Source organism: Berghia stephanieae, chromosome 6, assembly GCF_034508935.2.
Source record: "Berghia stephanieae isolate SIO BIC M18660-M18661 chromosome 6, UCSD_Bste_1.3, whole genome shotgun sequence".
NCBI classification, from domain to species: Eukaryota; Metazoa; Mollusca; class Gastropoda; order Nudibranchia; family Aeolidiidae; genus Berghia; species Berghia stephanieae.
The window spans coordinates 41,079,722-41,103,573 of record NC_088365.1 but is presented as its reverse complement, the minus strand read 5'-3'; the positions used below and the strand labels follow the sequence as shown (position 1 = coordinate 41,103,573).

Here is a 23,852-nt window from a genome sequence, read left to right as displayed (position 1 = left end):
AACTTTATAAAATTTATACACACACACACACACACACGCACACACACACATATATATATATATATATATATATATACCAACTGAAGACGTGAACGAAAGCCACAGAAACATATGTTTTGGCCACATATAAGTGAGTGATACAATTTATATTTTATATAATAATAAATTGAGCTTTATATAGCGCGATATCCACTAAATGTGCTCAAAGCGCTTTACAAGGGATCCCTGGTCAACAGCAACATTTAACATGTAGGACGGGACATGCTGCCTGTTAGGCGATATTACAATTTTTCGGACAAAGACAACGCTGTTAACGGCCATGTACTCATTTTACACCTGAATACTGTGAGAGAAAGTGAGTAAAGAGCCTTTTCCAAGGACTCAACTATGCGCCGAGCGCGAGGCTCGAACCCAGGACCTTCCGATCCGAAAGCTAGTGTCATACCACAAGACCACATAGCCGCATATATATATATATATATATATATATATATATATATATATATATATATATATATATATATATATATATATATATATATATATATATATATATATATATATATATATATTATAATATATATATATATATATATATATATATATATATATCAAGGAGGGCTTTAGAAAGGAGGCTCGCCTTGGATTTTCAGCCCCCGCTAGTGGGGGCCATTGGTTGGATAACGATTTCAAGCAAAACTACCGCTTTTCTGCCTTGATACAATTTCCTTGAATGCGCAATAATTGATTCTGTTCTTATAATTTCGGTACTTTATAATAAATTGGTAAATTGGCGACCATAAGTTTTAAATAATATTATTTCTTTTGTCTTGAATGATATGAAAATATACAAAAAGGTAGTGAACTATCCAAAATTTCACAGGAAAGTATGAACTATTTTTCTATGACGCCCTCTTACAAACTGAGTGATTGGGTTTGTTATCTTTTTTGAAATCGAAAGTACGAATCTGATTTCAATACCTTTTAATAACTATGGCTAATTTATCGAACCAGAATCTTTGAAAAGTGGTAAGTACCAATAATAGTTGCTTAATAATTATTTAAGACATGTTTAGAATTATCAACTGTAGTTCCTGCAGACGATAGTTGGGCCCATTGTCGTGTTGTTCTGTCGAGTCGCACAGATAATCAGAATCAGACTCCTCCTGATTCGGAATCCGAATCGGATTAAATTTAAATTACTGTTCCTTATTTTATTATGAATTATGGCCTGCGGCTTTATATTTATATATTTTTTCTATATGGTTAACTGACAAATATTGACTTTATTGTTTTAGTCTAGTGTATAAGTCTAGAGGGCCCCTTGCTCGTCACGTCAACTTCACAACTTTATCTTGAACTTGAACAGTCCTTTCTAATTCTATTTCTACTCTATCTAGAACTTCTATCTAGTAGAAGTTGCTAGTTAGTGGGTCTGATATTACCATATCATATTCATATATGATGGAACTTGGACTCTGACTCTGAATATATAGTTATGCCCATTACATGGATCTGTGTTGCTGATATGACTGTCAATCGTATGGGACTAGTAACTAAGACTCTTAATATATAGTTTTGCCTCAGTGATCTGAGATGTTACTGTTGTTACAGTTACACTCACTCACTCTATTACTATTATCTCTGTGACTATGGAAAGGAATTATGGATCTGATCTACTCCATTGACTGAAAGGAATGAACTAGTAGTCTGAATATATAGTTTTGTCTCATTGATCTAAGATGAGACTCTATTAAACAACTCTATGACTATGGAAGGGAACTATGGATCTGATTCTGATGCTACTCATTGACTGTACTCTAAGGAATGAACTATAGTAGTCAGATGTTTTATGAATGGTGCATGTTTTTCTAGTTTTTTTAAGATGTCCCTCTATCAGAAGTTGCAAAACTTTGTGTCAACCTCCGAATCAATTTCTCTTAACTGAATAAAGATGTTGGCCCATATTGAATTGTGATGCCATATCACAAAAAAAGATTTCTTCTTCACAACCTATAAAAAGCCACTTTAAAACCGCTGTCATACAATTAGAGATTTTACACTGCTAAATATTTAAACAGTTTCGCACCACAAAGTAAGAGATGACTTCATCGTTTTTCAAAAAAATCTTGTGACACAGTAGTTCCGGCTAGTGGTTATGAGTTCACATCATACTATTACAAAAATTACTATTTTCCGAATAAAAGCAAAACACATTAACATAAAGTAACAACTTATGTAGTTTGCATCCAATTTTGACTTTATAATTTATTGCTTTTTATTTACATCACGTCGCAATTACCGAAGACTGATATGAATCTCTAGTTTTAACTTATTTGAACTAGTGATTAAATACTCAAAATTGTCAAATTAACATTGAATGTTTATATTTAACTTTGAAAAATTGTATCTATGCATGACCGATTCACACAGCATTTAAAGTTTTCTTTTAAACCTATAAGCTCTTAAACAATACGATATGATACAGAATCTCTATCGGTTCCTTTCTCGTAAAGCTGCGAAAAGAAGTCTACTTGTATCTATCGATAAGCCATTAAAGAGGACATCTATGGAATTGGAATTTCACAATCAACTCTGAGTTTTGCATGTTATTGTTGTTACGTTGTTGTTGAACACAAGCCCATTTTGTGGAAACACTGTATCATAAATTGATGAATTTCTACTTTTGACTGGTCTACATTAAATTTATGTAATCCTCTTTGGCATAAATACCAAGCTATTCCTCAAAACTTTGAACTCAAAATAATGTTGGAAGTGCGTAATGTTCACTTTTATTTGTATTCATCAAACACGTATATTGATTGTTATAAAATGTAAACTTGTCTGTCGTTCCTTCATATTCAGATTCTGTACGAACATCATATAAGTTTCAATTAACTGAACATTCCATTTTAACAAATTCTTTCAAAATGGATAAGCGGAAAATCATAATTTCGACACTATAAATCCTTTTTTAGTTCAGATCCTCACCCGTTATCGATTTTAATATAGCTGTAATAAGCGAAATACTTTCCTATTGTTTTTTTTTAAAGTCGTGATAAAACATTTTTATTACGACAAAATTATCCAGAGTTTCATACAAATTTTTGCAGCTGTACATCGTGAACAGCTAGCTGAGAAAAAGAAGAAAAAGACGCGCCCCTTATTAAAAATCAGACTATTGTACTCTGAATATATATTGATCTGATATGTTACTTTATTAATTAACTCTATGAATATGGAATGGAATGGAACTATGAATTTGATGCTACTCCATTGACTATATTGAATGAACCAGTACTCTGAATGTTTTCCTCACATGAACTTTTGCCTCTTGTGGGTCTGATGTTCATGGACGTGATTTGTTAGCAAATTCAAGATGGGGAAAATTGTGGTGTTGCGAATTACAATGGTAACTACAATAAAGCCAACAAATGTTGTGTGTTCAGATTGCCTATAAAGAGGAACCAGACCGGTAAACATGGTTAAACAAATCCCTCCTCGTGATGATATTGAGCCACATCCGACAAAATTTGTTATTTGTGAAAGACATTGGTCTGCAGGTGTTCCAATGAAAATTCTACCTGGCAGACCGATCATCCCTTATAGGGATGAAATAGTGTTCAAAAAATTAATAAATTCGAGAGATCCTAATTACAACTACTATGTAGTGCATCCCTTAGTAGATATTTCGGTATTCATATTTTTCTTAGGATCATCCTCCGCAGATTACCTCCCTTTGTTGATATTGTACATCTCCTTTCCCCTTCATCTAATTGTTCATCCTCTTCCTCATCCTCATAATCACATTACATGTACATTCATTAATCAAGCTTCTAAAGAAATCATCCTGAATCAATCACTATAAGGTCAGTTTTTAGAATATCTAACTACTCATCCTTTCCGTTTCTTGGCTACTCCTATTCACTGCTGATAATAATAATCATTAAATATTTTTTTGGACCCAGAATTCACAATCACTCTCTAAAAAGGTAGATCTTGCCATATAATGCCCCTGCTGTTATTTTGGTGTAAATTTTCTATATTTTTTTGTTGGCCCCCACTAGCGTTGCCTGAAGATTTCATATGATTGTCCTTTCAGTATAGTTGTCCTTGATATATATATATATATATAGTCCATGAGCCACATTTCACCCCCCTCAACCCCCCAAAGGACATTTATACATTATGTTTTGCAGAGAGAGGACTCCCTAGGCTATACAAATACGGTTGTCTCCATCTCAAAGAGTGGTCACAATAAAATTTTACAGCCATAAAAAAGTACCTACTCAAAATATAAGATTATTTCCCTTTAAAATTTATTTCACGAATTGTATTGCTGTTATGTCAACCACACCGACCAGCAGTCTGAGTTTGGGAATCATATTTTCCTCATTCAAAAGAAAAAAATTGAAAGAAAAGCCAGTTGAATGTGAGAATTCACTGAGTTACCTCCCTTCATATTAATAGAATTTATCTTTTTCTTCAGCAAAATCTTTTCATCCATACCCCTCTTCCTTTTTCAACCTCTTTAAGTCCTTGTCTTGATTTTTCTTTCTTATTACCCCACACTCTCATTTATCTCTCACTTTTGTCATGAATGGCTTGGACAGATTATCATCATCCATCGTGCCATTTACTCTTGAGCACGTTGCCAGTCAGCTGTCTCCATGTATCTCTGCGGTGCGCGCGAAATCTGCGTTAATTTTATAATCACTCTTGGCCATTCTTAGGTTATTTAAATATGTTATTCTTTTTCTTCCTCAAGCTCTCTTTCCTTCGATCATCCTAGATGTTACCAACTTTTGTTATGTCCCAGAAACCGTAACTGCCTCTTTCTGATGGTGTCTATCAATATTCTTCCCTATCTCACCTTCGCCAACACTTCCTCATTCGTATACTTGTCTGTCCATGATAACCTCAACACTCTTCTATACATCTATTTGAACCAATTATCCTTTGTCTTACCTTTTCTTGGTTGCTTTAATTGTAATTCTAGAACTTTTTGACTGTTTTCCGCAATGCTCGTTTCCAACTGAAGGACACCGGAATAAGAAATGCAGTGGCCTAGCCTGTTCGGTAATGTTATGAGTTGTGAGCTTCCACTGAGATGATGACCGACATTCCAAGAAGGGGGTGTTTTGGCTGCTGCCATGCTCCTTTAGTTACAGAATAACAAATGTCCTGGACCATAGATTGTATTTTGCGTTCATATGATGGGGATACATCCTTTGATTTCGTTGGGGTTAGTAACTTTTGTTGCAGGAACTTAATGAGATACTCTGGAACGCGAGACGAATGTAGGTATTCACTCGTAGGAGGCCATGGTGTCTCTATGCACTCCTGATATCTGTCAAGAATCTTACTTCGTAGAAGAAAGGTAGTGTTTTCAAGTGTTCTTAAATATGATGCTGATGACTTGATAGCAAATTCAACTGCTGTGGTGTGGATATTTCTTCCGAATATAATATTTCTGATCGATATTTAGGCTGAAAAATATTCACACAGGTACCAAATTGCTTTATGATCTTTTCTTTTAGCTTTTGATTTGAATAACTTGGATTGTAGAAAAGTGGGAATTTTTCTTTCAGTTGAATATGTAATTTTACTTCAGTTATCCTTGTGATAATGGCATTAAAGTAATTTCCTGCTCAATATGATTCTATTATACCGATAAACTTAATGCTTTTTGATGGGCTTGTTGTGCAGCTTTAGTTTCATTCGGGACATCTGTTTCTTTGCTGCAACACAGTTTTTTGATAAGTATTTTCTACATTCTTCATGGTAATGATCTTCTTTTGGCACCAATACCTATCGGGTAACTTTTCACAAAATACATTCATCTTCCTTCAAAATTGCAGATTGTTTGATGCTATCCTTTGCTGTCCTTGTTACGCATTTAACTAGCCTATCCGTTTAGATATTCCTTTACTCTTGAGTACAATCCATTTCATTCCCTTCACACATATAAAGCATTTGTTAGACGGAAATAAAACTCCCTGTCGACAGGTGGGCGTTTATAGAAATAACATCAATGTCAGAGTTGTCAAAGCCTATTTTTCTCTTTACAAGATAAATTGATATAGATGAATCTTTGATAGCATTTTCTGTGAAAACCGTGCGTTGTGTAGTTAGGTTCAATTGGAACATTATCACAAATGTGGTCAAAACATGATACAGAGCTGCTGGCGAGATGTTTTTGTTGAATTGTTTGCTTTATTTTTGCCCAAGATGCTTCTGTTAATGGTTTTATATCAATTTTAGAGCTTACTGAAATGTCGTGAATGATACAGTTTCTTCTCTTCTTGTTCTTCTTTGTGGCGATTGTTTTCTATTTTAACGAAATAGGTGTTTCATCCATTAAATTTTTGTATCTGTTTGAAAAGAGAAACCCATTCATTGATTATAAACTTTAACACAACTTCAAACAGCAACTACTTTACCCGGCGTGCATATATTATTTGCATGTATGATGACCCAATTCATTATGGGCTAATTCTTGTAATTTTGTAATGAATTTTTTCATGACGCAAAATAGTGTCCACTACAATAATATTAAACTAAGCCCATAATTGGGTTCGGATATCAGACCGGCACATGTCGACTGTACCCAAATGTTAACATATGTACAAAAAATGTAACTTGCATAAAGAAAAATGCTGTTAGCTACAACCTAGATGTAATAATCTACTTCATTATAAGTACTTGGGTTTCAGTTCCCTCATGGAAAGACTTTTTAAAACTGAATAAATTCATTTAATATTGGAGATGGACTGTGAATTGGAGGTCTCCCTTTAGATAACATTTAAAAAGACACAGCAAAACGCTGCTGAGCAAAAGCCATAATTTACTCAGGGGAGGTAATTCTGAAAATTTACGTGCTTCATATTAATTCATTATTATTTTTGTGCATTTTTTGGTCAAAGCACAGATAGTTAATTAGAAACTTAGAATGTATACAGTTTCATTTACTAAAGTTTAGCTAATAATTAAAATGCAATAAAGGAAATATCTTTTTAAAAGCCCGATATTTGCATCATAACTTAAACAAAACTCTTCCCTGACACATATCTTCACATATTATTTTGTAGATGCACAGTGCATGTGTTCTGTTAAAAGTGTAACATAAAAATAAGATTTAGCAAATATATGTGAGGAATTCATTTCATGTTCATCAACAAATACGCTTGATATTTGTAGAAAATCACACTTTACTGGCGCATGCTTTGTTACATGGCAGCCATCTTGGATAGGCAACAGCGCCCCCAATGACAACTTATTGATGTGGAGACAACCGGATATTGAAAGTGCATATAATGACGATTCCAAAAATGTATATCTTGAAATGTGCCTGGGGGGTGGGTGACCTTTTCGAAATGTGGCCCACGGACTAATATATATAGATAGAATCGTTTTATGATACTAATATGGTACGAATAGTGCTCGACATGTCGCAAGGGAGCGAATTATTATTATAATTTACCACGATACCGGAGTCAAGTCTTCATCGATGTTTCAGGCCATCGTAAGGACTGGGTGTTACATGGGTATTAGTTGTTGTTTGTGGTACACAGGCTACATCGATGTTTCAGGCCCTTATGTCCATTGTCAGGATTGTGTGTTACATGGGTTTGAGTTGTCGCCATAACTTTATATATTTACACATTTTTATGCATGCCACATCTGTCAACAAATTTCCATTTTATCTCAAAACTTCAAAGATCAGGAAATCAATAAAAGGGCCTATGGCGCAAAATATATTAATGATGAAAAAAAAAGTTGCAGCAATAGAAATTTACCAAAATTCAATACAAAATACATATAACATGTAACCAACAGCGAAGAATAATCTTTATTCTTGTTTTTATTTTTTTTTTAAATATCAGAGCTGTGGACACAATTCATGACGTCATGGAAATCCAGAAATCTTATTGGTCTTGTCTCAAAGTAAAAGGTAAGAGGGCTTTGTCTATTAATTCCAAAATCTAAAGGTGCCTAACATGAAATAAAATGGGGAGAAAAATAAAGGGAGTAAAAATGACTCGTATAAAAGATGCAATACAAAGTAAGCGACGTTTCGGTCTTAGCCCACTTCAGGTAAAAGTAGATAAGAAAATAAAATATATTACATTTGCATATTGGTTATTAAATAAGAAACAGAGGGTAAGAAAAGATAACGTTATAGGTAAAAATGTGTTATCTACGTTTACATGAAGAGGGCTAAATGCCGAAATGTTGTTTACTTTGTGTTGTATCTTTTACACGAGTCATTTTTACTATTTTACTCTCCACTTTGTGTACACGTTTGATGTGATTGCAACACCATGAATTCTTTGGGACGAAAACATAATTTAACCTTTAACCCTATTATAACTTTTCACTCGCAGAAAGCGCCCTATTAAGAAGTAATTCAATGCGATAAGACCCATGAAACACGCATTATTAGTGTTACTACTAGCTTGTTACCACCTGGATAGGCCGCTTGCTTTCAGTCAGGTTTTAATTAGTCCCAACTACACAATCTATATTTGATAAATGATCTTAGGAGAAGGAGTAGTGAGGAGATTGAATTAAAACAAACAAACAAGCAAACGAACAGACGAACAACTGAACAAACGATCCGTTTGTGTACATTATGTCAGACGCTATGTGGATTGAACCTACAGCTCGCGAATAATGTAAAACTTCATTTAGTCCATCTCTAAAATACAGTCGACTCTAATTGATGGGACTCTCTCAGACTGAATTTTCCTTGCAAGTAACTATTTCCATGTCTCCTAGCGGCATTATTTACTGTGGTTTCGACGGACCAATTATACAATTTAACGGCCTCAAGCATCAATACTGACCCATGGGTCATTCCCATTCTTCTTCTTCTTCTTCTTCTTCTTCTTCTTCTTTTTTTTCTTCTTCTTCTTCTTCTTCTTCTTCTTCTTCTTCTTCTTCTTTTTTTTCTTCTTCTTCTTCTTCTTCTTCTTCTTCTTCTTCTTCTTCTTCTTCTTCTTCTTCTTCTTCTTCTTCTTCTCCTCCTCCTCCTCCTCCTCCTCCTCCTCCTCCTCCTCCTCCTCCTCCTCCTCCTCCTTCTCCTCCTCCTCCTCCTCTTCCTCCCTTTTCCCCATCGCCATTGTCTTTTCAATAATGTGTTACGAAAATGTTTTTGGAAGTCTTATATTAATGGCATTCTTTAGTTTATATTGGATTTTTTTTTTCATGGGTGGTTTGGGTTGTTGTTTGCTTCCGCAGTACCATTTTATGCCACTTGTAAATAGGTGCGCCAAACTCGAACATGGGTTTTTTGGGACATCGATTCATATTTTCTTCAATGACTTGTTACTCTTTTGGCAGACGCGGAGTTATAGCCCCTGACAACCCCTGTGCCGCATGATTTTGGACCTTTTTTATAGACCTCTCAATTTTTTGTTTATGTATATAAAGATAAGCAGTCTTTTGTATCTAATAGATTCAGCTTTCATCTATCGAAATATGTAATTTTTTTCTAAGTATTCCATTATTGACATTTTCTATGATATATATTTTGAGGGGCATTTTCGGTTTTTTTTTCCGGTAATGTAGACTGATCCAAGCGATGATTATAATCTTCTTCATCAGAAAATGCATGAATTATATCTTCTTCATTGTCCGATCCATCCTCCATAACAATTTCTAAGTCTTCACTCGTATTGAATAGTCGCTTTTTAGACGCCATTGTTGTTTACAAACGCTAGCCGTCGTTTGCCCCGAGCCGGAAATCGGATAAATTTAGCTTCGTAAATTTAGTTCAATTAAATCAGCCAAAAAAAAAAGCCAAAATTTTCTTTTAAATAAATATTTAGAGCTCAAAAAATGTAGAAAAATAATTAAATTTTATTTTTTGTTTATTTTCGTATTCAATCAAAGGACTATCTCAACAAAACTATCTAAAATCCGTGTCGGACGTATTTGTCCGACACGTCTACAAGTGGTGTTGAACCTGTCGGACAAATGTGTCCGACGCGTCTCCACTGAGTTAGTGGATACATATGATATATATTAAATTGGGTAATCATCATTCCACATTTCACTTTATTTTATCCTCCTGTTTACGAAAGATTAATATTTAAAATACGTGTCTTGAATTTTTCACTCAATGTGTATCATGTACAGTTCACTCCGCTTAATCGCACTTCGGTTAATCGCACACTCCGCTTATACACCACACATTCCCGAAAAACGGATTTTTTCTATATAATCGTTCCGCTTAATCGCACACCATCTCCGCTTAATCGCTAACCTTGATTGAAGTGACAACCAACAGTCATACAATTCCACACAGCTTTTCGGCCGAAGAATTTGCTCAATTCATTCCATTGGATAACACTATACCCATCAGCGAAGAACTGACATCTCAGGAGCTCGGTTCAGCCGCACAAATGACAACGCCTGGATAATGAAGATGAGGATCAGTCATAGGAATGTGACAACCACCCATGACAAACACTGAAAAACGTGAGATGATGGACAAACTACGCCGCTAAATCTAAGAAGAAAGCTTGACAGATGATCTACATTGGCGGGATTGGAGACAAGGGTTTATAAACAGTTTGCACAGAATAGAAAGCAATCAACGCTTCATATTACTGTTCTTACAAACAATAATGTCACTTTTTGTTGTCAATAAAACACGAAAAAGACAAGTAAAAATACAGAAACCCCCCCCCCCAAAAAGAAATCAAAAAAATCAAAAACAAAAAAACGAAAAACAAGAAATCGAACCCTTCCCCCCCCCCTCCAAAAAAAGAATATATATATATATATATATATATATATTATATATATATATATATATATATATATATATATATATATATATATATATGTGTGTGTGTGTGTGTGTGTGTGTGTGTGTGTGTGTGTGTGCGTGTTTCTATAAAATAAGAATAAAAACAAACATTTTAATGAGGTCATGTCTTGAAAATGGCGGTCCCAAGCCCGTAGTAAAACTCAGAAGGGACGGCGCTACACGAATGGCATGAAATCTGGGGCTTAGATGCTATAATAGCTTCTCTGCTTAATCGACACACTAATCCGAACTCCCGAGGGTGTGCGATTAAGCGGGGTCGACTGTATAATGAATTTGAATATAGAATAATATCTGTTGTCACAAATTTCTGGGCTTTTTAAACTTTCCTCTGGATATATTCGCTCCTTAACTCAGGGTCTAGACATCAGACAAATTCTATGACCCATCATCTCAATGATTGTGTCAGGATGAATCACATGTTGAACATTGACTCAAAGCTAACTTAACTAGGGTTAAACCTCAAATTGTGTAATTCTAACCGATTGTGGCGGGTTGTGTGTTATTTTTGTGGGATCGAGTCCAACCGATAACTCAATGGTCTGGATTCGAACTAGTATGCGCGCTATGGCTCTCGTTACCAGCTGCGCCACTCAACCTATACCACAAACGGCTCAGGTTTAATCTAGGGGTGATTAGGAATTGCCTTAGGGTCCCTTATAATTTAATTGTAATAATAACAAGTGAGTCAAGACAATAGTAACGCCTAATACAATAATAACAATTCTATACATAAAGTTTAATTGGATTGTTACAGGAAAAGATGGAGAAATAAGTGTTTAGTTTGTATCAGGAAGAATGGCTCTAATTGAGTGGATCTAATCTATTATCTATTATTTATTTACTTTAATATAATCATATGTGTCGGTATGTGATTCATTTGAAAATGGTATAAGCCCGTTTGACTTATCTTTATCCTGCCGGCTTGCTTGCTTGAGGCAAATGTATCAGCTAGTTCCAGGGTTGGCTCCTGCTTGCAGGGTTTTCTGGACTTCACAACAGTGTGTTGTAGTTATGGACTGACAGGAAGGTTCTGGTGTCGGCGATGACTGACATCAGAGATTGGGTGCATTCAAGGATTGGGTACGGAGTAAAGATGGTTGATAGCCACGGATGGTGACAGCCAAAGACAGGGACCTTCAATTAAGAGTTAAAACAACAAGGTCTTAGAGCCAATAGAGTGTCTTTCGCCACCGGATCGTCCTTGAGCGACACATTATAATAGCCTTTATTTGCCGACAAAGGCAAGGAGAAGCAGTAACTCCATGATAATGGTAGTTATTACATTTGTATCAGACATCAACTGACAGTCGAGCTATCTTACATGATGAGAACTTAACAGGGTTGTGTCCCTGGTATTTCTTCATTAATTTTTATTAATTATAATTGAGGTTATGATGTGTGGCCGGCGATTGGCGGTAGAGTACAGACATTCAACCAATATACATATTGAATATAAATGAAATAATAGCATAGATCATAAACAAATATTAACTATAGTATAAGATACATATAATAAAGTTTTGTTTAGGTATTCCAACTTACGAACATCCATGGAATAGCACAATTAAAATAAATACACAAACTATAATAGAAATGCTAGATTAAGCATTGAATTCACAGTAATATCTCGTTCCACTTTGAATGTTAACCAATAATTCATTTTACTTTCAACCGAGAGAAGAAAAACTTTTACAAGTTTGAAATTGGAGGGATAGCTCTTCTTTCTTGGGATTCTTAGCGTGTGTGTGATTCAATTCAGATATGAATTTGATTTTGTGACTTAAAGTGACGCTTTGAAATTATGGGGATAACCAATCAGAAGAATGTTCCTGTTTAAGATAGCCAATGATATTCAGATTCTTTGGTAAGAAAGAATTACGGAAAGCGAGAACAGTAATTGCAATTTTAGCTACTCTTGAACGAGACAAGAACCTCAGGGCATATGCACGTTGGAGTATTGTTTGGAAAGGGTAATTAGCAGGAGGTATGGATACAATGGGCAGACAATTTGAACAGCCTTAAGCTGAAAGTGAGTGTTCCGTTTTACAATGGGAAGGTTTCCCACCTATTGACCAAATTTTCCGTTAGCAAAATTTAGAGCTTTATTGGAGAAAAGACTGTCCATGTTTTAATAATAATAATAATAATAATAATAATAATAATAATAATAATAATAATAATAATAATAATAATAATAATAATAATAATAATAATAGATCTTTATTGTCCATAAATATGGCAATTTGTCATTTAGTTACACTTGTTATAACGTTAAACGATAACTGTAACATTGAACATATATTTCACTCCTACTCATTTTCTCTCTCTCTCTCTCATTCTCTCTCTCTCTCTCGCTCTCTCTCTCTCTCTCTCTCTCTCTCTCTCTCTCTCTCTCTCTCTCTCTCTCTCTCTTCCTCTCTTTCTTTCACACGTGCGATATACACAACATAACCATATTCATTTCGTTTTCAATTTGTTACGATTGTGGCAATTAGACACCAAAATTATCATCATTATCAATTGGTCAGTTAATCTTACATTAAATAAATTAATCAGTTAATCAGTCAACGAATCAATCCTTGGTTTTTCTGCACCATATGAAATATTCAAATTTTTTATTGCTGATGGAACTAACGTTGATTTATAATAATAATAATAATAATAATAATAATAAATGGCATTTATATAGCGCTTTACCCCGTTGTCACAGGCTCTAAGCGCTTTACAGTGATATAAAACAAAACATATTACAGTGAGACAAGTGTGAAGGAAACGTGATACGAATTCAATTTAACAACAACAAAATATGAAAATAATATTGCAACATTATGACGTAAAAAGATAAAACTTTAAGCGAGATTTGAACGTTGTCAACGAATCCGAGCATCTCACGTGTGATGGGAGAGAGTTCCAAAAATGGGGGGCCGAAAATTGAAAAGACTGTTCACCTATTTTACGCAATGGCCTAGGTTTGACAAGGATTGATTGGTCATTGCTTGACCTCAAGTTTCTATTGGGGACATATATGTTTAGAAGGTCTTTAATATAGGAGGGACTGTTCGTGCTCAGGGATTTGTAGACAACAGTACAAATCTTATAGGCAACTCTTTTTTCCACAGGAAGCCAATGTAACTCACGGAGAAGAAGAGTTGCTGACGGGTATTTTTTGTTATTGCGTACAATGAGCCTGGCTGCGTTATTTTGAGCAACCTGAAGTTTGCTAATTTTGTCTTTAGCTAAATTCGCCCAAAGGGAGTTACAATAGTCCAATTTAGATAAAACCAGGGAATTAATTAAAAGTTCTGTTATATGCTTCGGTATTAAATTACGAATTTTGCTTATTTTTTTCATTTCTATGTACATAGATTGTATGGTGTTATTCACATGGCTTGTCATGGAAAGATCTTTATCAATGATGACGCCAAGGTTTTTTGCTTTATTTGAAAATTCTATTGTGCTATTTCCGAGAGTAATAGATTTATACTTGTTAGTTCTACATTTAATCTGACAAAACCTTCTCCCAGATGGTAAAAGACTAAATTCATGATATAAAATATGTTTTTTATTGTTGGTAATTGAGAATGCTTCCTTTCTATTGCTTTTCCATGAATTCTTTCTACTCCATCAAGAGGATGGTTTATTATTTTTGATGCCTCTTTGATAGATTTTGAAATTTTTGATTTATCTTTAAGTCGGCATCCTCCAAACCATATGGTGCAGCCAAACGCAATTACACTTTTAATCAATGAGTCATAAACTCTTAACATAGTTTTCTTCCTTACTTGAAATGTTCTCAATTTCCTTAGGATGTATAATCTTTGGGCAACTTTCTTAGATATTATATTAATATGTTGAGAGAAATTGAGGGAACTATCAATAGTTATTCCTAAATATTTAAAATAGTCAACTATCTCAACATCATCTTTACCGATCGCCACACACTTTAAGTCGTTTTTATTTTTTACACCAAACACCTGTTCTTTCGTTTTTTCAACATTTAATTCAAGCTGATTTTGTTTACACCAATCGGTGAATATATTTATTTGTTTGAAATAATTCTTTTCGGTAACTTTATCTTTTAATAAGCCAAGAATAGCAGTATCATCTGCATATTTCACTATAAAACAATTTACAAAGGATGGTCTGCAGTCGTTGGTGTATAAGATGTACAGGATTGGGGAACTCACGCAGCCTTGGGGACATCCGTTCGACAACGTTCTTTTGTTGGAGATATGTTCACCCAATTTTACACATTGCGGTCTATGGGTCAGAAACTCTTTATACCATTTAATAAGGTAGTTTGGAATATCCATGTTGCACAACTTTTGAAGGAAAATATCTGTGTTCATGGCATTAAAAGCTGACGAAAAGTCGACAAACAGGATTCTGGCGTAATTCGAGGGCGTTTGGTCAAGGTGTTTTGAGATCGAATTTGTGGCGATTAATAGTGCGTCTTCTACACTGAGATGTTGCTGGTATGCAAATTGGTACGGATCTAGCAATTTCAGGTCATAACATTTTTGTAGGAGTTCAGATTTCAAAATGTTTTCTAAACATTTCATTACAAGCGATGTAAGCGCCACTGGACGGAGTCGTTCAATACGGTCGGACAACGCTATTTTGAAACTGGAACGACAATCGATGTTTTCCAAAGTACTGGCACTGATTGTTCATCGATTGACCTTTGAAAAAGTTTTGTATAAGGTATAGCCAGTTGTTGGTGACAGTTTTTCAAAATAGTTACGGTAATGTTGTCTGGTCCTGGTGCTTTATGTTCTTTATGTTCCGGAAGAGGGAGCTTACAGTTTCTTCTTCAACATCTGGAGGTGGCTCATTGTTATTTTGAGTATTTTATTTAACTCGAGGTGTTAATCTGCTTGGCAAATATATATCGTCCACTAGATTTGAAGTGGTTTTGAATGAGACGCAGACGAATGATAAAGAAATCACGCAGTGAAAGAAAATCGTTCGTCACACCGATGTCACTTGAAATTTGATTTTCAGAATCTGTCTGGCATAAAAACGAATTTTCTATATGTGACACATCACATCAAACTGGTATTATGCGGTGGTGAGCTGGATACTTAATATGGAACATCTTTCAAATAATTAAAATATTCTTCATTGTTGAGGAAAAAAAAGGATTTCTTAAACTCCAAAAACCATCTGGTTACCCCGATATAATACTGGACTTAGGCTGAAGGTCACATATATGCAACCTTGATTGCCATTTCTGTATCAGTTTAAACAGTTATTGATCCCAGTTGATATTTTATAGACTGACATATTTCCCATTCCGTATTGACATTTTTCTATCTATTTATAAATGATAGCTATACCTACAAAAATGATAGACCTTATTACTGGATTAAAATAACCAGCAATTAAACCCAAGGAAAAATGCAATTTGTATCCAGTTGTTAAATGTTGATGCTTGTAATTCAGGACCCGCTACTTTAGAGTCCAATAAAAGGAAACTTACAAGTAAAGAAATAAGAAGCTAATGACATGCAATTGCTCTTTAAAAAAATATTAAAATAGCTCTTCTTCTTCTTCTTCTTCTTCCTTCTTCTTCTTCTTCTTCTTCTGCTGCTTCTTCTTCTTCTTCTTCTTCTTCTTCTTCTTCTCTTCTTCTTCTTCTTCTTCTTCTTCTTCTTCTCCTCCTTCTTCTCCTCCTTCTTCATCTCCTTCCTCTTCTGAGAGAGAATAGAGAGAGAGAGAGAGAGAGAGAGAGAGAGAGAGAGAGAGAGAGAGAGAGAGAGAGAGAGAGAGAGAGAGAGAGAGAGAGAGAGAGAGAGAGAGAAAATAGTCAAGACGGAAGTGAAAGCTTTCGGGAGCAAGAAAATCTTGATTTAGAAAAGCTTTTATTTTGAAGACCAACGTCACCTTAAACCAAATGGCATTTGGAATCGATGCCCGCAGTTAAAAGCACCGGAAATGAATGGAAAAGTCCTCGCCGGAAATTCATGATAATCAAGGCCTGCTCTTAACATTACAGTTACTTTGTTACATTTTTTTCTTCAAAAAGAGCATCGAATGAAAGAGATGTTAGTAGAGTTAGAGATAGGTTGGCATTATCATTTTATTTCACTGGGAGTTGATTTAGTCCTAGAACGTGGTGGTGTGGTTTGTAATCCTGATCGATAAATGCAATTTTATGACCCGCTCCTCAGGGTATACTAATCTGCTAGGAGCTGTGGACTGTAAAAAGTAATGTATAAAATGAATATGAGCTCTTTGTTCTTTGGGAAAGACATTTCGCACAAAGATCTCATGAACTACATACAGCGTTGGCACTTATTTTATTTGGCTCGTCTATTTCTTTAGACACCAAATTTAATCTAATCTATCTCGCGAGATCCCGGGTTTAAGAGTTTTTGCCAAAATGAGAGCCATTTAAATCGATTGATATTTGAAGGATCAATCTTTTTCAATACGTCTCTTTCCAGAGTTGTGCAGTTAACTGGTTAATTCAACTTTTCTAATGTCGTTGGATCGAATCAAGTCCTTTGGCAGTCGGATGCTCTATCAATTGAGAAGAAGAAGAAAAAAAAGAAAACATTGATTTAGTGTAGGAATCCAGATGGCTTTGTAGTCTTCGGCATCTTGGTTTATTTATCATATTTGACAGCACAAATTAATTAATTTCTATCGCGTCGACCCGCGTGTCTGGTGTCCTAAGTACACAACGAACTAGTTCAGAAGTCAATCAACCCCTTCTTTACCCCTCCCTTTTATATATGTATATTGGTATGCACACCCCGCCCTCCTCCATTCAATAGCGCTATGATGTATTATTGGTCTGGACAAAGAATTTGCCAAGGGCCTCATGATAGATAAACTGACCGATAGAGGAAAATGGCTGAAGACATTGACCAGCCAGGTTATTGACAGTGGTCCTGACACATCAGTCTTTTTATGATGGTATACAGCAAAATGAAGGATCTGACAAATTCCTCGTCACCACTCAGTAGTATGGATACAGAGAAAAGAAAACATCAAGAGACTATATGAAAATGAATCGGCTCCCTTTGAATATGAATATGAACTGAAGAGGGGGTTGAAAACTTTCTGGTTTAGCTCTTTCGTTTCCAAATTTCTATTTATCGGACACTACATCATTTTCCGTCCCTAAAAAGCTTATTACATTCTATGGCATCCACTTCATTTATTTGTCCAACGTTTCTTATTATTCCTCTTCACTCGTTTTTCTCAAATGTTCTTCTCGAAGGTGTCGTATATTATTATTATTATTACTATTATTATTATTATTATTATTATTATTATTATTATTATTATTATTATTATTATTATTATTGTTTGTTGTTGTTGTTAAGATCTTCTTGGTTGAAGAATAATTCCGTGGTATATTATGATTTTCTTTGTGATGCGTGAAATGGTGTCTGTGCGCGCAGTGAGATCGTGTGTGTGTGTGGGGTGGGGGGGGGGGGGGGGGGGGGGATAGGTCAGTTGGGGATGGAGGGGAGGGAGGGAACGACGGGTGTGGGTTGTGGGTCATTTGTGAGGGGGAGGATGGGAGAGAGAGAGAGAGAGGGGGGGGGGAAGGGAAAGGGAAGGGTGAGAAAGGGGACGTATATGCGGGGGGGGGGGGGGGGGGGGGGTTAGGCGGGGAAGGGGTTTTTTTTTGTGTTGTCAATTTGAATTTATTTGAGTGTTTTGCTCATTGTCATAATTTCGGATCTTTTGTTTAGGGTGTTATGTTTATGGCTGTGTATTTCCAATTTTTCAGTGAGGCAAAGATTGCACTGTCTTGTTACACATCGATAGGGACTACTTTGTTTTTGAGAATCTTCCATGCTACTGTTGGCGTTTTGTTTTCATTTATTTGGTCCCAATAGTGCATTGCTAATTTTGTGCTCTTGGTTCTGTTTTCGTTTTTTCATGGTCGTTTGGGAATTGTTATATCTGGTTTTGAATGGTGGTTCTGTGCTGCCAATGTGCTGTAGTATCGTTGCTCGCTTTATAAACGCAGAACCACGGAATGTTTGTACAGTTAACTTGGTCCTTTTTTTTTTACTGGTATAAAAATATTCTTATTTTTCTAAAGCAAGGGGAAAAATAAAAGTCTACTAAAAATGGAAATGGATGGCCACAATGAAAGAGATCCATTCCATTTATGAGATGGTGGTACAAATGAAAGCGTTCATTCAGCAACACGTAATATTAAAGGGGGCTAATTTAGTATGAAATGTATTTTTCAGTTACTCTGGACTGTCTCAAGCAAGAGTATGCTCTTATACAGATAGAACCATCCATGGAAGGTCACAAGTAGCGTTTGCAGATTATGACCCTTTTGAGAAATAATAGACAGTACAAATGTAACGAATAAATGCGATAAATATATTTATCTTTTATCTTATACTAAAACCTAACCTTGTGATCAACAGTGACTAACCCCAATCCCGTTATTTTTGAAAGACACATGACAAGTGATAATAATAATAATAATAATAATAATAATAATAATAATAATAATAATAATAATAATAATAATAATAATAATAATAATAATATAATAATAATAATAACATGATGATGATGATGATAATTATAGTGAAATCTATTTATATAGCGCCTGTCCCATTCAATGTAGCTCTAGGCTCACAATGAACATGGCATGCAATATTGCATAATCCGCAATGTTTTTTTTTTAGTTTATTTTTCTTAAAAACCACCTCTCTCACATTTAAACAAATAAAGTCATGTGGCAACATAATTTGTCAAATAAAGAAAATCAAATAGATAACGCATGCAATCAACAAACATCGATTACATAAGTAGACCTTGCAGTTTTTAGTTATCTATACCATAACACATCCCGAAATATAATAGATATACTAATCTTCTGTCAACCTAAAATTTTGGAAATGCCCTCGCAACACACGTCGAAAATCGTAATATGGTAATTAAAGAAAATTGTCGGATTTTTTAAATATTTCGTAAACCTCACAACTATTACAATTAGCTGATCATGTGATATTTACGCCATAAGAATAAAGCGAGAGTTGCGAAAAGTTAATATTAGAATTCGGTTCCTTGATTAATTGTTGGAAACCGGCCTATTTATCATTGTAAATAATATTGTGAACATTACTTACTTACCTCGGCCCTTCACTCCGACTGAAGCATAGGCCCCTCTCTATGTTAAGGGGGGAAGCGACACAAAAAGGTCATTTTTTTATTTGATGAAATATCCTCAACTTCTATGCACAGTCATAATGTACCTGTTTGCGAAGGATGATTGCATATAATATTTTTCGAAAAAAGTTGCCCGTTGCTATGGAAACGACGCCATATTGGAAACTAAACAACACATCTTAAAAAGTCAAAGGCTTTTTTATCAACCGATCGTCATAACATTTTGGTCACGGGTAGAAAAAAGGAAAATAAAGAGGCTCTAGAAGCCCGATTATACATTTTTTCATTAGAAGCTTTAAAACTAAAGTTCAATGTTATTACTTGATTATTCCCTCGAAAAAAGTTACATAATGTCAAATTACTCATAAAATTTTCTTTTTTTTCAAAAATCCGGCTCCTAGAGGACCTGCGTATTTGCATGACACTCATTTGTAGAAAGTTTGAGGGAGATTGGTTGAAAACTGAGGGAGGAGATAGGTTTTTAGTGACGAAAATTGCAGTTTTGAGAAAAACGCATTTAATAGTCAAAGTAAACGAGTTAGGTAAAAACGCTCCTCTCGCTCTCTGATTTGATTGTGACCACATGACATTATTAAGAACAAAGTGATTGGTTGTTAAAGATAGAGGAGAGTTTTTACTTTTCATTGATATGTTTTTGCCTTTACTTAGTTTATAAAGACTTTGATATTCTTTCATGAAATCAGTCCACTGAAACTAAAAATGGGCAGGATTTAACCATACTATGGTCACAAAATACGTTATTTTGAGTCGGAAAAAAACTGAAGATGAAGCTCTCATGCAATTTTTTATGCAGACAAATGGTCCCATGACAACATCCTACCAAAATCTAATTTTAGCAAATTGGGTCAAAATTCATCAATCTTAATGTCGCCCCTCCCCCCCCCCCCCCCCCCCCCCCCCCCCCCCCCCCCCCCCCCCCCCCCCCCTCCCCTCCACCCGTTTTAGTCCTCCATCGATGCCCTTCTCCAACTATTTCTAGGCAGCCCTCTCTTCCTCAATCCCTGCGGGTTCTATGTAAGAGCCTGACTGGTCAATGTTTGTAACATGCCTTCTCAGGGTGTGACCAAGCCATTTCCATCTCTCCACTTAATTTCTACTTCTATTTTCTTGGCCTGTCATTTCTCATAGAACTGCATTTCTGATTTTGTCATGCCATTTAATTTGTAGTATTTCTCCTCATATAGTTGTTGATGAAGGACTGTATTTTATGGCTTTTGTTCTTATTCAAGCACCATGTTTCTGAGCCATACACCAACACCGATTTCACGTTTTAATTTTGTTTTCCTTCTTATTTCTCTATCAGACCAGAATTTTTTCAACATGGTAAAGGCTGCTCTTGCTTTACTTATCCTAGCTGTAACATCTCTTTCTCTCTCTCTCTCTCTCTCTCTCTCTCTCTCTCTCCCCTCTTCTCTCTCTCTCTCTCCTCTTTTCTCTCTCTCTCTCTCTCTCTCTCTCTCTTCTCTCTCTCTCTGTCCTCCCCTTGTTATCTACTATGCTACCAAGATATGTAAAGACCCCGACTTCATCAATGGGACTCTCATCAATCACTGGTTTCTCCATATTAGTAGTATTTATGTTCAATAGTTTAGTTTTCTTGATATTGATATTCAGTCCTGTCTGCAGGAGGAATCTTGTAGTCTATTCGCTTTGTCTTGAATTTGTTTGAAATTGTGTGATAGAAGATCAAGATCATCAGCAAAATTAAGATCATCTAGCTGCGTCAAGAGACTTAGACCTGTAAATAATCAGTCAATGAACTGAAATCAGTCAATTCGTCAAATTCAAATATTTTTTAAAAGGTAAGAAATAATTGAATAAAGAAAGAATTCATGACTCGTAGTCGAATGACTGTAAAGTTAATTAGGAATGTTCCACAGCGCTACGCATAGCTCATGGGCCGTTTATATTAACGATGGATATATTGCCAAGGCTAAGCGACGCTTTTTAGAATTGCCTTGTCTGAACACACCCCAGTGTATTTTCACACAACCTTCGTGAAATTATTTTTTCACTTTCCAAACCTGTCCTCGCCAATTTTAACTGAGCCGCCGAGCGATAAATTTCACTGTTTCGTCTAAGCCAAAATTAACCACATTAACTTGAAGGACGGGAAAAGTATGAAAAAGAAAAATTCGAACACCGGAAGTTCGTTATGTAGACACCTTCAAATCGAAAGTTAAATGATTGCTACAAGCACATCTCGATTGCATCATGTTGTAAATAAACTGGTTGACCTTTTCTAAGTTTCTTCACTGATTGGGTACCTAATTATAAGGAACAATGGTAAGTAGCCTAATTAATTCCCGCGCAAATTAATTTTCTGCCATTGCTTTGCTCAAGTGAGCTTACTGTTTACCTTTCATTTTGATTCTTTGGATTTTACCGCTACGACGAATTACGAAGAGTTTCAGTTTCAGTCAATTTTTATATAGCTCATTTACAGGTCTAGAGACTCCATTGGATTCCATTGTTTTTTGCTTCTGTGGTGGATTTCATGATCCTTTCTATTGCTATCAAGAAAAGCATTGGTGACAGAAGGCATCCCTGTCTTACCCCCATCTTGACTTCAAAACAGCAGATAGCTGTCCTCCATGAAGTATCATGCATATCATGCCTTTATATATGTTTTTGATTATTGTGGTGGTTTTGTCAGGGATGTCGTAGTGTTTAAGGAGCTTACATAGAATTAATCTGTCCAGACTATCAAATGCTTTAGTTTCTCGTGTTTTGGCTATATTCAATTTGACTTTGGTTTCTTTTCTTTCAACTATTTTCTTGATTGTTTCTGACGATATCCAATCCTTGTGTTCATTTCTCTGAGTTCCCCAGTATTTCCTCACGTCTCCTTTAGTATTTCTTTACATTGTTGCCATTTCATCTCCGCGTCAATCTCATTGTTAGCATTTTCATACTGAAGCGCGTTGTACATGTTGGGAAGTCTAAGCTTAAAAGCTGTTTTTATCTCTTTATCATTGAAAGCTGCACATTGTATCTTTTTCTATCATTCTTGGTGATACGGTATTTTTTCAGGTGTAGTTTCATGTACGAGTCTAACGATAATATGGTGATCTGTTGGTACTTCGGTCCATCACTTGACGCGTCCATCATGTCAAGTTTTTCTAATTTGTTTTTGTTGATAGAAATGTGATCAATCTGATTTTCTGTTACATGGTCTGGTGATCTCCATGTAGCTTTATGAATATCCTTGTGGGGGAAGATGCTAGCTATCTCCTATAACACAAGTCCAAAAATATTTCACCGTTGTCATGTGCCTGTCCAATTGCATGCCCATTATATCCTCGTATCCAGTGTTATCATTGCCAATTTTGGCATTGGAATTTGCCATCATAACTTGCACATCCTTAGGCCGTTGCTTATCTAAAATTGTCTGTAACTTTTGATGGACTTCCCATTGGTGGATAACACTGAATAATACTAAGCTTATTGTCTGGTAGTTTTGTTGAAAAAAGCACAGTCATGATTCTTGCATTGACTGGTTCCCATCCTATGAGGGAGCGTATCGCTTCAGGTGTCGTCATTAGTGCTAATCCTTCCGTGTAGTGTGCATCCTCTTCCATATGCCCAGAGTACAATATTATATACTCTCCAGACGCCAATCTTGTTTCTCCAGCCTGATTCCATCGTACTTCTGATAATCCAAGTATTGACATTTTATATTCTTTTATTTTGCTATTTGAGCTGCTCTTTCCGCTTCATACATAGTTCTGATATTCCAATCTTGGTGATGCACCTACGGGAGAGAGAGGAGGGGTCCGCCTTTTAGCTTCCTTTTGGCTTTCACTACACGACGTCATAAGCTCCGATATTG

The 23,852-nt window shown here is 35.5% G+C and overlaps 1 protein-coding gene across 4 annotated transcripts in view; it reads left to right on the top strand.

Annotated features, from left to right (window-relative positions):
• The window catches only part of LOC144975032 (protein deacetylase HDAC6-like), a 331,648-nt gene that overhangs the window by 160,816 nt on the left and 146,980 nt on the right, over positions 1 to 23,852 (top strand). For all 4 annotated transcript variants that reach the window (XM_078918681.1, XM_078918683.1, XM_078918680.1 and 1 more), the window contains one exon: positions 7,887 to 7,954. In XM_078918681.1, the coding sequence (XP_078774807.1) occupies positions 7,887 to 7,954 (68 nt within the window). The remainder of the gene's footprint in view (positions 1 to 7,886; positions 7,955 to 23,852) is intronic.